General features: G+C 52.5%; 1 protein-coding gene across 3 annotated transcripts in view; it reads right to left on the bottom strand.

The window, feature by feature from the left end:
* Nucleotides 1-931: 931 nt before the first annotated feature.
* TRPV1 (transient receptor potential cation channel subfamily V member 1) overlaps nucleotides 932-14,853 on the bottom strand; it is a 26,851-nt gene continuing 12,929 nt past the window's right edge. For all 3 annotated transcript variants that reach the window (XM_032270062.1, XM_032270064.1, XM_032270063.1), the window contains 8 exons: nucleotides 14,167-14,259; nucleotides 11,476-11,546; nucleotides 9,922-10,087; nucleotides 9,459-9,525; nucleotides 6,521-6,843; nucleotides 5,156-5,283; nucleotides 4,575-4,690; nucleotides 932-1,465 (listed from right to left, as the gene is read on the bottom strand). In XM_032270062.1, the coding sequence (XP_032125953.1) occupies nucleotides 1,293-1,465; nucleotides 4,575-4,690; nucleotides 5,156-5,283; nucleotides 6,521-6,843; nucleotides 9,459-9,525; nucleotides 9,922-10,087; nucleotides 11,476-11,546; nucleotides 14,167-14,259 (1,137 nt within the window). In that variant the 3' untranslated portion in view covers nucleotides 932-1,292. The remainder of the gene's footprint in view (nucleotides 1,466-4,574; nucleotides 4,691-5,155; nucleotides 5,284-6,520; nucleotides 6,844-9,458; nucleotides 9,526-9,921; nucleotides 10,088-11,475; nucleotides 11,547-14,166; nucleotides 14,260-14,853) is intronic.

Below are 14,853 nucleotides of genomic sequence, written 5' to 3'. Positions count from 1 at the left end.
CATGCACACAGCCACACACGCCCCCACGTGTGCACACACACACATACATGCACACATGTGCACCTGTATGCAGGCACACAGCCACACACACCCCCATGTGTGCACACACACACACATACACGCACACATGTGCACCTGTGTGCATGCACACAGCCACACACACCCCCACGTGTGCACACACGCATGCACAAGCAGCCTACACAGGGCCAGTGAGCTATGCCAGCCCGTTACCCAGCACAAACTTCAGCCTTGACACCATATATATGTATGCGTATACATTTATTTGAGGATGCCAGTATGGATGGAGGGGAAGCAGCCGCCGTTGTGGGAAAGCAGGACTGGGGGGCCTGCAAATGGAACATCTGGAAGATCTTTCCAACGTTCTTACCAGGTACCTTTGGGACGTGGTTCTGTACTTTTACCTATTTTTGAGGCTGTGATTCATCATCCAGAGGATGAAGAAGGCACCCCTGCAGCAGCTTGATTCTGCCAGAGCTGGGAGTGGGACCGGCCTCCCCTGCCTTCCTGGGGAGTAAACAACATCGCCCCCCAGGCCACCCGGGGCAGGTAGGAAAGCAAGCACGCTACAGAGAGGAAGGGCTTCTGCGTTTTCCAGCAAAGGTGGGTTTTTGTTCCCAAAGGTGTTTTCCTGGGCTTCATTTACTTTTGCTCCTAGTAATATAAAATCAAAGACGGCTGGGTGCAGGGGCGCACGCCTGTAATCCCAGCACTTTGGGAGGCCGAGGCAGGCAGCTCACCTGAGGCCAGGAGTTCCAGACCAGCCTGGCCAACATGGTGAAACCCCGTTTCTACCAAAAATACAAAAATTAGCTGTGCTTGGCGGTGCATGCCTGTACTGCCAGCTCCTTGGGAGGCTGAGGCAGGAGAATCACCTGAACCCAGAGACAGAGGTTGGAGTGAGCCGAGATCGCGCCATTGCACTCCAGCCTGGGAGACAAGAGTGAAACTCTGTCTCAAAAAAAAGAAAAGAAAAGAAAAGAAAAGAAAACAAGGGCGTAACATGTCCCAGGAGAGACTGACAGTCCACACTGTTGAATAAAGTGGATAAGAACTCGAAAGCCTGTTGGAGGTTCACTTGTTGACAGTGGTGTTGGATGGACGTCACTCCTCCTGCTTCCAACACGGCTTCCCACACTTGTCCAACGCAGACTTGGGAACAGGCTGAGCAGGCCCGGACCAGGCCATGCTGCTGACCGAGCACTGGAGTTCCCCTAGCAGCCCCCTGAGGCAGTGGGGGGCCCAGCATTTACGGTGCTTTCTGTGTGAGGTCCTCACTTCTCCCCGGAAGCAGGGGGATTCTTGAAGACCTCAGCATCTTCCGGCTTAAGGGACCCTGAAAACTGTTGCAGATGAACCTCCTCGGGCTGAGCTGAGTGCCTGTCTCGAGCACTTGCCTCTCTTAAAAGGGGAACCAGGGCAAAGTTCTTCCAGTGTCTGCCTGAAACTGAAGGGTAAAACACGATGACTACCTTGGATGCAGCAAAACGAACACTTGCCTCTTGGCCTCACAAATCCCTGCATAAAAGGAGGCCCAGGCATGCGAGTGCTCCCTGCAGGAGCTGGATCATGCCATGTCCTCTTCCTGCAACTGCTCAGAGAGCCTCGTGGACTCGGATGGCTCCTTCAATTCTCTTCCTCTACCCCACCCCGACTTGTTTTCGGACTCAAGAGAGCCCATCGCCTGCCCCTCTTGGCCATTTCCTCCCTGCCCAAGTGGGAGGGAGAGGAGTCCTCCAAAGAGCAACGCTGAGGCCTGCCCCATTAGTGGCTCAACACCAGGGCAGCTCTGGGTGAAGAGCACTGCCAAGGAAGCTGGATTCCGGGTCCAGGCCTGCTGCACTCCAGCCTGGGCAACAGAACAAGACGCCGTCTGAAAAAAAAAAAAAAAAAAAAAGAAAGAAAAAAAAGAAAAGAAAAACAACCGGGCACGGTGGCTCATGTCTGTCATCCCAGCACTTTGGGAGGCTGAGGTGGGCGGATCACCTGAGGTCAGGAGTTCAAGACCAGCCTGACCAACATGGAAAAACCCCATCTCTACTGAAAATATAAAATTAGCTGGGTGTGGTGGCCCATGCCTGTAATCCTAGCTACTCAGGAGGCCAAAGCGGGAGAATCACTTAAACCCGGGAGGCAGAGGTTTCAGAGAGCCGAGATGGCACCACTGCACTCCAGCCTGGGCAACAAGAGCAAAACTCTGTCTCAAAAAAAAAAAAAAGAAAGAAAAAGAAAATAAATTATAAATGTGAAGTCAGGCAACCTCCAACCATCCCCCATCCCTGCCCCAATTAACATGTCCATCCCTGTCACTGGGTCGATGTGTTTATAAATATCACAGTGTCTGTGCAATGTTGTAAACTGTCAACAACATCATGCAAACATGATGCAAATCAACTGCAAAGCAAAACAGCGAATCCGTCAAAGATGTGGGATTTCACTAAATCAACGAGAGTGACGCTGAAGAACCGCTCGAATCACACGCAAAGCTGCCTTTCGGTAGCGCTCTGACAAAGTCAGACCAGTTAACAGCTGACCAAGAGATCATCAGTAAGCATGGTTGCGTGACGCGGGGAGAACGTCCGACAGAACTCAGGAAAATCACACGACTGCAGGAGGCCTGTGGAAAAACCGATGGGCCTCCAGCAATTTTCTAAAAATGAGCCTTTGATAAAATGGATTTTCCTTTCCAGCTGTAATGGAGTATCTAGTACTGTGCTAGCCATCCTGCTGTCAGCAGTCACAGAACTAGGCAACCTACACACAGCAGATGTTTTTCAGAGATGGGACATTAGGCAGCAGAAAACGGCAATCCCACAAACAACACAAACCTGCCGTGCGCGGTGGCTCACGCCTGGAATCAGCACTGTGGCGGCTGAGGCGGTGGATCACGAGGTCAGGAGATCGAGACCAGCCTGGCCAATACGGCGAAACCCCGTCTCTACTAAAAATACAAAAATTAGCCGGGCGTGGAGGCGTGCACCTATAGTCCCAGCTACTCAGGAGGCTGAGGCAGAAGAATCACTTGAACCTGGGAGGTGGAGGTTGCTGTGAGCCAAGATCATGCCACTGCACTCCAGCCTGGGTGACAGAGACAGACTCTGTCTCAAAAAAAATAAAAATTAAAATAACACAAACTTAGCAGCTAAAGATTTTTAAAAATTTAAAATTTAAAAAGACCAGGCACGGTGGCTCACACCTATAATCCCAGCCCTTCAGGTGACCAAGGTGGGTGGATTACCTGAGGTCAGGAGTTCAAGACCGGCCTGGGCAACATGGTGAAAGCCTGTCTCTACTAAAAAAAATACAAAAATCAGCCAGGTGTGGTGGCGGGCACCTCTAATCCCAGCTGCTCCAGAAGCTGAGGCAGGAGCATTGCTTGAACCTGGGAGGCAGATGTTGCAGTGAGCCCAGATCGTGCCACTGTGCCCCAGCCTAGGCGACAGAGTAAGACTTCATCTCAAAAAAAAAAAAAAGTTCTGGAAAGAGTGGTGATAGTTGTACAATAATGCGAACGTGCTTAATGCCTCAGACTTGTACACTTAAAATGATACGTGTTTTACCACAATTTTTTACAATTGAATACAAAGTAACTCAAAACAAAGTGTGCAGCGTTTTCATTTTAACTCAAAATGTGTCCACTATAAACTAGGCCTGCTTCCTTTTTAAGTAAATGTCCTCAATTTGACATTTTTAATGTTTTCTATTAAATGTTTACCAGTAACTGTTAAACGGCTTTCTTTCTGGTAGTAATTTTCTTCGGAGTTTTTCTATTTTTTCTTTTTTTTTTTTTGAGACAGGGTCTCGTTCTGTCCCCCAGGCTGGAGTGCAGTGGCTCGATCTCAGCTCACTGCCACCTCCGCCTCCCGGGTTCAAGCAATTCTCCTGCCTCACCCTCCCGAGTAGCTGGGATGACAGGTGCCCCCCACTATGCCTGGCTAATTTTTGTATTTTTTTTAGTAGTAATGGGGTTTCTTCATGTTGGCCAGGCCGGTCTTGAACTACTGGCCTCAGGCGATCCGCCCGCCTCAGCCTCCCAAAGTGCTGGGATGACAGGCGTGAGCCACCGCACCTGGCCTCCCCGGGGTTTTTCTACTGAAAGCATCCCCTTTCCTCTCTCTCCCTCCCCTCTTCTCTACCTGCCTGGATGTGTTCATGAGTGACACCTGTTCCCGTGTGGCTGTTTGTGTCTGCACAGCCCCACAGAGCTCTGACGCGGCATGCACACATGCAGGGTGAAGATCAGAGCCAAGGAGGCAGGGCAGCCCACACAAGGAGGCAGGGCGGGGCTGGCTGCATCCCCCGGGGTGCTGAGGACAGGTGCGTGGGCTGGAGGTGCTGGTCCAGCTGCTTGCACGGGCCTGGCACGCCGTCAGCTGCATCAGCATGCGTGAGGCACTCACGTCAGCCCAGGACTATGTGCACATGGCTGACGTCAGGGGCTGCTCAGTGCCCAGGTCCTGGGGGGTGAGGAGCCCGGCAAGGGCCTGCAAGGCTCCCCCTGCCAATGTTGGGCCACCAACCGAGGAGGCGCCAAGCACCGGCCCTCCCCACCTCACCTCTGCTTGACCGCAGGGAGAAGCTCAGCGTGCGCTTGACACCCTCACAGTTGCCCGGGTCTTCGTTGATGATGCCCACGTTGGTGTTCCAAGTGGTCCAGTTTACCTCGTCCACCCTGCAGGGCGAGGGATCGGGGCAGCCTGAGAGCTGGGCCAGCTTCCTGGTCCGAGTGCTCTGCCCACAGGCCCAGTCCAAGAAACACACACATCAGGACACAGTGGGTAGGGAGGGCAGAGAGGACTTGATTTTTGGACACCATCCCCAAAGATGTGATCTCTGACCATCCCGGGAGGCCCAAGGACTTTAAATATTGGACGGCAGGCTCTGACCCTGCTCACTAGACGACCCCTTGGGACACCTGGAATTTTCTGGAATTTCGTGTCTGGGTCGCACCAGCTGAGATCTCAGATGGGTCCTGTGCGGACTCACAGCTGAGCTCTGGAGGGGGCCTCCTCCCTACAGCTGGCCTTGGGAGAGCACCCCGTGTTCATGATGGGCCCAGGAGGCCCCGAGGCAGCCTCTGTGCCCACGGGGAGCCCCGAAGCTCCCAGGCTCCGACTGGGGTGAAGCCTGGCGTTACCTGAAGCACCATCTGTAGTCGTCCTGGCCGTCAGGTGTGTACCCCACCTGCAGCAGCTTGCCGGAGCGGAAGGCCTTCCTCATGCACTTCAGGAAGCTCTTCTCCGTGTCCAGGATGGTGATAGCTCTCTGCAGGAAGACAGCAAGGGCAGAGGCCCAAGGGGCAGAGGCTGCATCCCAGGGCCCCGTGGCTGCCAGGACCCATCTCCCCGGGGGCTCTCCCAGCCCCAGATGCCTCTGGGCTGGTATCCAGCGCCCTCCATGCTGGCCTTGTTCCCAGAGCCTGGCAGGGACACGCTCTATGCCGGGAGCCCAGCCTAGCCAGCCCAGACCTGCCCAGGTGCTACCGGTGCCTGCTGGGCCTACACAGGGCAGCCCAAGGCATGAAACGGAATGCTCCAGACCCCACCCTGAGGCGCTCACAAGGGGCTGAGAGCAAGGCCCCGGGTGAGACCGCCTGGGCCAGGTCCTGGCTCTGTCACTCACTAGCCGTGTGGCCTTGTGCACAGATAGCCAGCTTTGCTACGCCTACGCCTCAGTGCCTTCACTCAAAAACGGAACAGTATGGTCCGGCGCAGTGGCTCACACTTGTAATCCCAGCACTTTGGAAGGCCAAGACGGGTGGATCACCTGAGGGAGGGAGTTCGAGACCAGCTTGGCCAATGTGGTGAAACCCCGTCTCTACTAAAAATACAAAAATTAGCTAGGCGTGGTAGCAGCCACCTGCAATCCCAGCTACTAGGAAGGCTGAGGCAGGACAATCACTTGTACCCAAGAGGCAGAGATTTCAGTCAGTGAGCCGAGGTCTCACCAAGGCACCCCAGCCTGGGCGACAAGAGCAAAACTCTGTCTCAGGGAAAAAAAAAAAAAAAAAGGAACAGTAATAGAATGCATTTCCCAGGGCTGTTGTGAGGATTAAATGAGCTCAGGTAGGACAGAGAAAGTGCTTCTTAATAAGAAGGAAACTTATTATTAGTAGTTGGGGTTGCAGATGTCGGCGACGGGGCTCAGAAACGTAGCTGGCAGCCCTGCCCCGTGCTAGCTGCTCCCCTGAGTCTGGCCTCTAGGGCCCTCCTTACACCAGGCTCCTCTGAGGCAGACACGCTGTGGGCTGAGCCCTCTTCCTCCTTCCCTCCAGGACCACCCAGGCCACAACCAAGCATGCGGTCTAGAAACACCAGCTGAGCTAATCTGCCCTGAGCAGATGCTGGCCGGGGGAGCTTGCTGGGAGTCCACGGACGGAGGTGCTGAGGCTGCATCCTCGGGCCTGGCCGGGCTTCCTGCAGGGCTCACGTGCCCAGCTGTGTAAGGCAGTGGACCCGCGCCCTCCTGGCTGCTCTCCTGCCCCCGCCACCCCCCCACCCACCTGCAGCTTCCAGATGTTCTTGCTCTCCTGCGCGATCTTGTTGACCGTCTCACCCATGAGGGCGATCAGCATGTTGAGGAGGAGGATGTAGGTGAGGATGACGTAAGCCAGCAGCAGGATGATGAACACGGCCTTGAAGTCATAGTTCTCGGTGAACTCCAGGTCGCCCATGCCGATGGTGAACTTGAACAGCTCCAGGCACGTGGAGTACAGGCTGTTGTAGGAGTTATCGGGGGGCCTGCAGCCAGGCCCCCGCCCCCTGTGCGACGTGGACTCAGTTGGCAGAGAGTTGTTCTTCCCGTCTTCAATCAGCGTCACCACCGCTACAGGGCATGGAGAGGGTGGGGCGCTGCTGGATGGAAGCCAAGACCCCGAGTGCCCAGACATACACCCTCCTGCTCAGCCATGTGGCACCTTCGTGAGAAGTTATTTTTAAGGCACTTCTTCTCTAAAACTATCAAAAAGTTTTTTACAATATATTGTTTTATGAACTTTATCATCATCTATTAGAAAAATACATATATACACATATAAATCTATATGTGCAATGTGCATACAGCCACCGCCTTTGTGCAGTGCACAACCTGCTTAACCGTACCTGTCAGCTCTGGCTCCACACTTGCTTTGTCCGTCACACCCTGTCTGCCTGCATCCCTTAGAGGTCCATTATGCAACCCTGAGCACTGAGGAGCTCAGAGCAGACTGGCCTCTTCCAACACTCTGCGCGTTTCTTTGGGAAGTGGGGCACAGAGCCTGAGATCTTCCGCAGCAGTTCTGCGTACCAGTACCCACTAACCCCCTGGCCCAGTCAGTCCCTTCTGTACCTACTGAAATGCAGGGCCTTCAGATCCAGCTGCCCATCCCTCCCAGCCAGAGATTCTAACGCAAACTGCAGGGTGGGGGCGGGGAGGGTGCGCCCTGTGAACCATGTAACTCTGGGACTTGGATGAGCATCAGAGCAGACTCAAGTACTCAAAAAATGATGTGGAGGCTGTGCAGTGGCCTGTCATCCCAGCCCTCCGGGTAGCTCACACCTGTAAGCCCAGCTACTCAGGAGGCAAGGCAGCAGAATCGCCAGAACCCAGGAGGCAGAGGCTGCAGTGAACTGAGATCGCTTACTGCACTCCAGCCCGGGTGACAGGCCAAGATTCCACCTCAATAAAAAAAAAAAAAAAAAAAAGTCATCATTTGGCCCCAGGATGGGATGAAGTGATTCAGGTAAGGCTCATCAATGGATGCTAACTTCTGGGTAGAAGTCTGGCTATCCACACAGTCTCCCAGCATCTCCCTGAAAAGTATCCATTACGAAGGTAAATACAGTAGCTTTACCATGGAAAAGTCTGGCCGACCCACCAACACCAAGTCACCAAAGCTAACGTCTCCAGAGGTGAGGCAGACGTCATGTGACTCCCAATAAAACGTACTGAAGGGCCGGGCACGGTGCCTCACGCCAGTAACCCCAGGGCTTTGGGAGGCCGAGGCAGGCGGATCATGGAAGAAAAAAAAAAATACTGAAGAAGACACACAGCGCTTCTTGATACTCTGGCCAAAAGCGCACGCCTGGCTGTAATCATCAGACACACCCAGACTGAGAAACACTGCGCAAAACCACTGGCCTCTACTCATTACAAACTCTAAGGTCACAAATGACCAGGGAAGACCCAGGAACTGCCCCAGATAAAGGAGACACAGCGCCTCACGCCTGTCATCCCAGCACTTAGGGAGCCGAGGCGGGCAGATCACTTGAGGTCAGGAGCCTTCGACCAACGTGGCGAAACCCCGTCTCTACAAAAAATACAAAACAATCAGCCAGGGGTGGTAGCACCTGTAATCCCAGCTACTCGAGAGGCTGAGGCATGAGAATGGCCTGAACGTCAGCTGAGATGGCAGGCACCACTGCACTCCAGCCTGGGCAGCAGCATGACACTCTGTCTCGAAAAATAATGAATTAATTAGTCAATTAATTATTAAAGGAGACTAAAGAAGCATAACAATGGAACGGAATGCATGATCCAGGATTCTCATTTTCTGCTAAAGACCTTAGGAGGACAATTGATGAAATTGGAACAGGGCTGTGGGCTCGATCATAGCGTGAATCCATGTGACCTTCCTGCCTGTGATCTTTCAGCTGTGTTTATGTAAAACAACTTTCTTTCTTTTAGGAAATACACAGTGAAGTGTTTTGTGGTAAAAGGGCTGATCATATCTGCAACTTACTCTGAGTCTTTTTCACGTGTGGCCTACGTGTGTGTGTGGGCGCACACACGCGTGTGTGCAGGGCTGGAGAAAGTGATAACATAAAACATGGTAATTTGGGGGAATCTGGGTGAGGAGTACAGAGAAGGTAATGGTTCTATTCTTGCAACTTTTCTGGAAGTCTGAAATAATGTCAAAATTAAAAGTTGAAAAAAGCAACAGAGCCAAAATGATATACAACAGGCAAGCACCCTTCTGGCCTGGGAAATTACTAACAACTTTTATTTTTTTGGAGACGGAGTCTCACTCTTTCACCCAGGCTGTGATATCGGCTCACTGCAACCTCTGCCTCCCGGGTTCAAGAGATTCTCCTGCCTCAGCCTCCTGGCTAGCTGGGATTACAGGCATGCACCACCATGCCTGGCTAACTTTTGTACTTTTAGTAGAGACGGGGTTTTGCCATGTGGGCCAGACTGGTCTCAAACTCCTGACCTTGTGATCCACCTGCCTCGGCCTCCCAAAGTGCTGGGATTACAGGCTTGAGCCACCATGCCCGGCCTGCTTAAAATATGTTATGAATCACTTGTCCAAGTTCTGCGGCTTATTTCAGTGTGTCCTCTGCCTACCTCTCTGTCACTGCAGACATGCACCTGTCTACCCTCCTCACTCAGCACCTGGCAGTCTTCAGGAGGCCCAGGCCAGCAGAGCCCCGCCCTCCCCCAGCCCTGACCAAGCCCATTACCCGTGGAAAACCCGAACAAGAAGACGATGTAGACGAACATGAAACGGCACAGGTCTCTCAGGATCATCTGCAGGAGAGAGCAGGCTCATCAGAGCCAAGTCCAGGCCCAGGAGGAGCCGAGGGGAGGGCCGGGCTGTGTCAGCCTGGGGGTGCATCTTGAGAATGCCCGGAGGGTTTGCTGGTTCTCAGCTCGGGGGTCTTGAGGGAGCATCCACCCTTCCCCCATAGCCTTCCTTCCGGTGGGGAGACGGAGGCCTGGTATGCAGAGGGGTCAGGTTTCAGGGGACCCCACACACAGCCAGGTCAAGGCCAGATTGCTTGATTCTTGGAAAATGGGCTGGGAGCTAAGCCAGCCCCTTCCCGGGCAAGACAGAGAGGATGGGTGGAGTTCATGGGACAGCGTCTCCCGCGCCCACGAGGTAATCGGGGTCCTAGGAGACCCCCTGGGGCACAGGGCACCCACCTTCTCTATCATGACGGCATAGATGCCCATCTGCTGGAAGCCGCGCGTGTAGTACAGCATGTTGGTCCAGCCCAGGGCCAGCGAGAACACCATGGAAGCCACGTACTCCTTGCAGTGGCTGAAGTACAGCACCACGGTGGCCAGCATGAGCAGGGACTGCACAAAGCTGGGGGTGGGGGGCAGAAAGCTCCGTCACAGGAACCTGGGAGGCCAGGCGCCCCCAAAACAAAAGGCCGCAGGCTGCTCAGAGGCCCAGACTGCAGGGGCTAGGGATGGGCTGCCCTGACTCCTTCAGCCCACGCATTCTCTCTCTCTTTCCTCAGGCAGTCTCGCTCTGTCACCAGGCGGGGGTGCCGTGACACAACCTCAGCTCACTGCAAACTCTGCCTCCGGGGTTCAAGTGACTCTCCCACCTCAGCCTCCTGCGTAGCTGGGACTACAGTCATGTGCCACCACGCCCGGCTAATTTTTGTATTTTTAGTAGAGACGGGGTTTCGCCATGTTGGCTGGGCTTGTCTTGAACTCCTGACCTCAAGTGATCAGCCCACCTCAGCCTCCCAAAGGGCTGGGATGACAGGCATGAGCCACCGCGCCTGGCCATCCACACTGTTCTGTAACGGTGCGTTCACTCATCTGCCCCCTCCTAAAGCAGCGGTTCTCAACCAGGAGTGATTCTGGCACCACCCCCCAACAAGTGAGGGGCCTTTGGCCACATCTGGAGAGATTCTTCATTGTCAAGACTGGGGCACAGGGAAGAGCTCCGGGCGTCTGTGAGTAGAGGCCAGTGATGCTGCTAAATATTCTAGAAGGCACAAGGCAGCTCCCACCACCACACTAAGCATTATGCAGTCCGAAATAGCAACAGTGCCAAGGTCGAGGAACCCCAACCCTGTTAAAGACAGGAAACTCCCTGAAGGCAGGGACCATGTCTGGTTCATCCAGTATTCCAGGGCCAACCTCCTGAATGGCAGATGGAGAATGGAAAGGTTAACGAGAGTGTTCTCACTGGGATTGTAATTCACGGCACAGTTCGTCCATCCCTGGCACCTGGCACAGAATGGCCCTCAGGATTCATTCATCCCACAAGTATCTTTTTTTTTTTTTTTGAGACAGAGTCTTGCTCTGTTTCCAGGTGGGGGTGTCGTGAGGCAATCTCAGCTCACTTCAACCTCCGCCTCCCGGATTCAATCGATTCTCCTGCCTCCACCTTGAGAGTAGTTGAGACTACAGGTATGTGCCACCACACCCGGCTAATTTTTGTATTTTTAGTAGAGACATTTTGTATTTTTCACCATGTTGGCCAGGATAGTCTCGATCTCTTGACCTAGTGATCCGACACCCCCGTCCCCCAGCCTCGGCCTCCCAAGGTGCTGGGATTACAGGCATGAGTCACCCTGCCCGGCCCACAAGTATCCATGGAGTGCCTTCCGCCATTCCTTCAACATGTTCACTGAGGTCCCACTATGCGCCCGGCGCAGCGTAAATGAGAGCTCACATGATAACTGACTGCTGTCACCTGGGACTGGACTGGAAATGAGTGCAAGGGTCACTTACAAAAGCATCTCACTGTAGCTGTCCACAAACAAGGTCTTCAGCGACGGCCGCCTCTGCAGGAAGTACTGAATCTGCAGGTAAACAGACAGAGGAAGGTCCCCAGCAATGCTTGACGTGGCTAGATGGCCAGCACTCAGACGCTTCCTAAATGGCGCCATGATGGGGTGCGGAGCGTGTGAAAGCAGAGATTGTGGAAAGGGTGGAACGGCATGGATCAGGCCAATGGGGTAACACTAGGTGACCCCGTCAGTACAGATTGCCAAAAGTACACAGTGGAGCTGGGCACGGTGGCTCACGCCTGTAATCCCAGCACTTTGGGAGGTTGAGGAGGGTGGATCACAAGGACAGCAGTTCAAGACCTTCATCCTGGGTAACTTGGTAAAACCCCGTCTCTACTAAAAATACAAAAAATTAGCCGGATGTGGTGGTGGACGCCTGTAATCCCAGCTACTCAGGAGGCTGAGGCAGGAGAATCACTTGAACCCAGGACACAGAGGTTGCAGTGAGCCAAGATTGCACCACTGCACTCCAGCCTGGTGACAGAGCGAGACCCTGTCAAAAACAAAAAATACACAGTGGATTTACAAATATACCCAGGAGTGCAGACAGGAAGGAAAGTCACCAAAATGTTATCAGTTGTGTACCGAATTGGGCAAATTTTTTTCTTCTTTCTAATTGGTGCTTTTTTCCTAATTTTTTTTCTTTTTTCTTTTCTTTTTTTTTTTTGAGACAGAGTCTTGCTCTTTCGCCAGGTTGAAGTGCAGTGATGTGATCTCGGCTCACTGCAACCTTCACCTCCCAAGTTCAAACAATTCTCCTGCCTCAGCCTCCCGAGTAGCTGAGACTACATGTGCACACCACCACGCCCGGCTAATTTTTGTATTTTTAGTAGAGACAGGATTTCACTATGTTGGCCAGGATCGTCTCGATCTCTTGACCTTGTGATCCGCCTGCCTCAGCCTCCCAAAGTGCTGGGATTATAGGCGTGAACCACCACACCCAGCCTTTTCCTAATTTTTTTTTTTTTTTTTTTAAAGACAGGATTTCACCATGTTGGTCAGGCTGGTCTTGAACTCCCAACCTCAGGTGATCCGCCCGCCTTGGCCTCCAAAGTGCTTGGATTACAGGCGTGAGCCACCACGCCCGACCTTTTCCTAATTTTTTTTAAGAGATCAGAGTCTCACTACGTTGCCCAGGCTGGTCTCAAACTCCTGGCCTCAGCCTCCTAAGTAGCTGGGATTACAAGCATGAGCCACATTTTTCTTAATTTTTTCACCCCCTAAGCATACTTTTTTCTTAATTTTAAGTAAGTGTTAAAAAAAAAATTCTTGTAAGAAGCTGCCACTGTCAGCCAGGAGTCCTGTCCAGGACAGCCCCACACTCTGCTCCCTCCCTCAGGTCCACCCTGCTCTTGCCAATCCCGCCACGCTTGCTATGTACTGTGGCATTGTACTTTATTGTAACGTGAACTGTGAAAAGAAAGACTCTGTGAAGACAAAGTTCAATGACAGAACAATTCCATAAAGATGAGCGACTTTTAAAAATTGGGTATAGCTTACACCAAAAAGACTGGGGGATAAAAATCACAATGGAGCCTGGCGTGGTGGTGCCTGCCTGTAGTTCCAGCCACTCCAGAGGCTGAGGTGGGGGGATCACTTGAGCCCGGGAGACAGAGGTTGCAGTGAGCCATGATCGTGCCACTGCACTCTAGCCTGGGTGACAGAGCAGGACCCCATCTCATAAAAATTAAAATTAAAATACTACAAGGGTTTCTGGAGTCAAAAAAAAACACAATCATCTCAAATTCTACATTCAGACATTTTTTATGCATCTAAGTTTTCACTCTTCTTTAAAGAAGCTGAAACTAGAAATCTTAGATGATATAAATATGGTGTTTGCAAGAAAGGTGATGAAAAATCTGAAACAGTGGGTTCCATGTTCAAAGAAAAGATTACTCCTGCATTACAAAAAAAAAAAAAATGGCCAAGGATTCCACGTTTGAATTTCCAGTTAAAAATAAAACAATACCTTGCCAGTGCAGTGGCTCACGCCTGTAATTCAGCGTTTTGGGAGGCTGAGGTGGGTGAATCACTTGAGGTCAGGAGTTCAAGACCAGCCTGGCCAACATGGGTGAAACCGTGTCTCTACTAGAAATACAAAAAAATTAGCAGTGTGTGGTGGCAGGTGCCTATAATCCCAGCTTCTAGGGAGGCTGGGGTAGGAGAATCACTTGAACCCAGGAGGCGGAGATTGCGGTGAGCTGACATCACGCCACTGCACTCCAGCCTGGGCGACAGAAAAAAAAAAAAAGCAATTCCAGTACGCATGCAGAGTTCCTTCCTTGCCCAGAGCTTTCACACGCTGGTTTGATTAATTAAATAACTACCAGTCACGATCCTCACTTAAGAGGCCTCCACTCTGCCTCTGAAATTAAACATTACATTCCATGGAGAGGCCGGAGTATCTATTTTCAAGCTTGCCTGCCTTGGGCCTGTGGAGACGCCCTGAGCACCCTCCTGCCCCCGCCATGACTGCCTGAAGGGCATCTCATCTTCGGCTCTGCGTCTCTGAGTTCCCCAAGCAGGGCCATTAGGTGTCTGATGAATAGAAAAGTGAGTGAGTGGTCAGGGCCGCTCTTGCCTTTTTGTTTTCGCGATAATGGAAACTCTCAACGTGGGAAAGAACACTTACCCCTCGGAAAAAGAAATAGACTCCTCCTAACACAGACAGAATCTCTCCAGTAACTCGGAAATAGTCTTCAGTGTTTTCCATCTTAAAGGGAGGCTGTGAGATGCAGAGAAGTTGGTCACTCCATGCAATCATTCATTCATTCAACAAACACTGACCAGGTACCAAGCCCTGGGATGAAGACATAGCTCCTGCCCAGGAGGCACAGCCTCCATCAGGGGAAGGACACACAGAGACAACGTGTTATTAGGGGAGAGCCTGCCAGGAGGCCCTACTGTGGGCCTGATTCCCCAAAGTGGCAGCGTCTAGGTGCCAAGCAGAGCATCTTACGATGCTGGGCTGCCTCCCAAACAGTGTCCCGGCAGGCCTGGAGCTCCTCCTGGCTGGGAGCAGGGTGATGGACAGCAGGGTGATGGACAGCAGGGTGATGGACAGGTGAAAGCACTCTCACAGACCCCATGCCGTACGCGTCCAGCTGCCCTCCAGCTCATGGCCAGCTCCTGGTCTCCCACAAGCGTCAGGAATGCCCACTGACCATGGAGGGAGGGACCACCTGCACACACTCATGGGTGTCACCCTTGTGTTTCAGTTGCCATTTCCTGGTGTGGGTCACCATCCAGATTTCATAAGCTCTAGTTCACTAGCTTGCCTTATTAGCACATGTTTCTCTTAAAAGGAAGTCATTATGTG

This window comes from Sapajus apella, unplaced genomic scaffold (genome assembly GCF_009761245.1).
Source record: "Sapajus apella isolate SASKATOON/1434 unplaced genomic scaffold, GSC_monkey_1.0 scaffold202, whole genome shotgun sequence".
In the NCBI taxonomy this organism is placed as follows: domain Eukaryota; kingdom Metazoa; phylum Chordata; class Mammalia; order Primates; family Cebidae; genus Sapajus; species Sapajus apella.
This window is presented reverse-complemented; position numbering and strand designations above follow the sequence as displayed.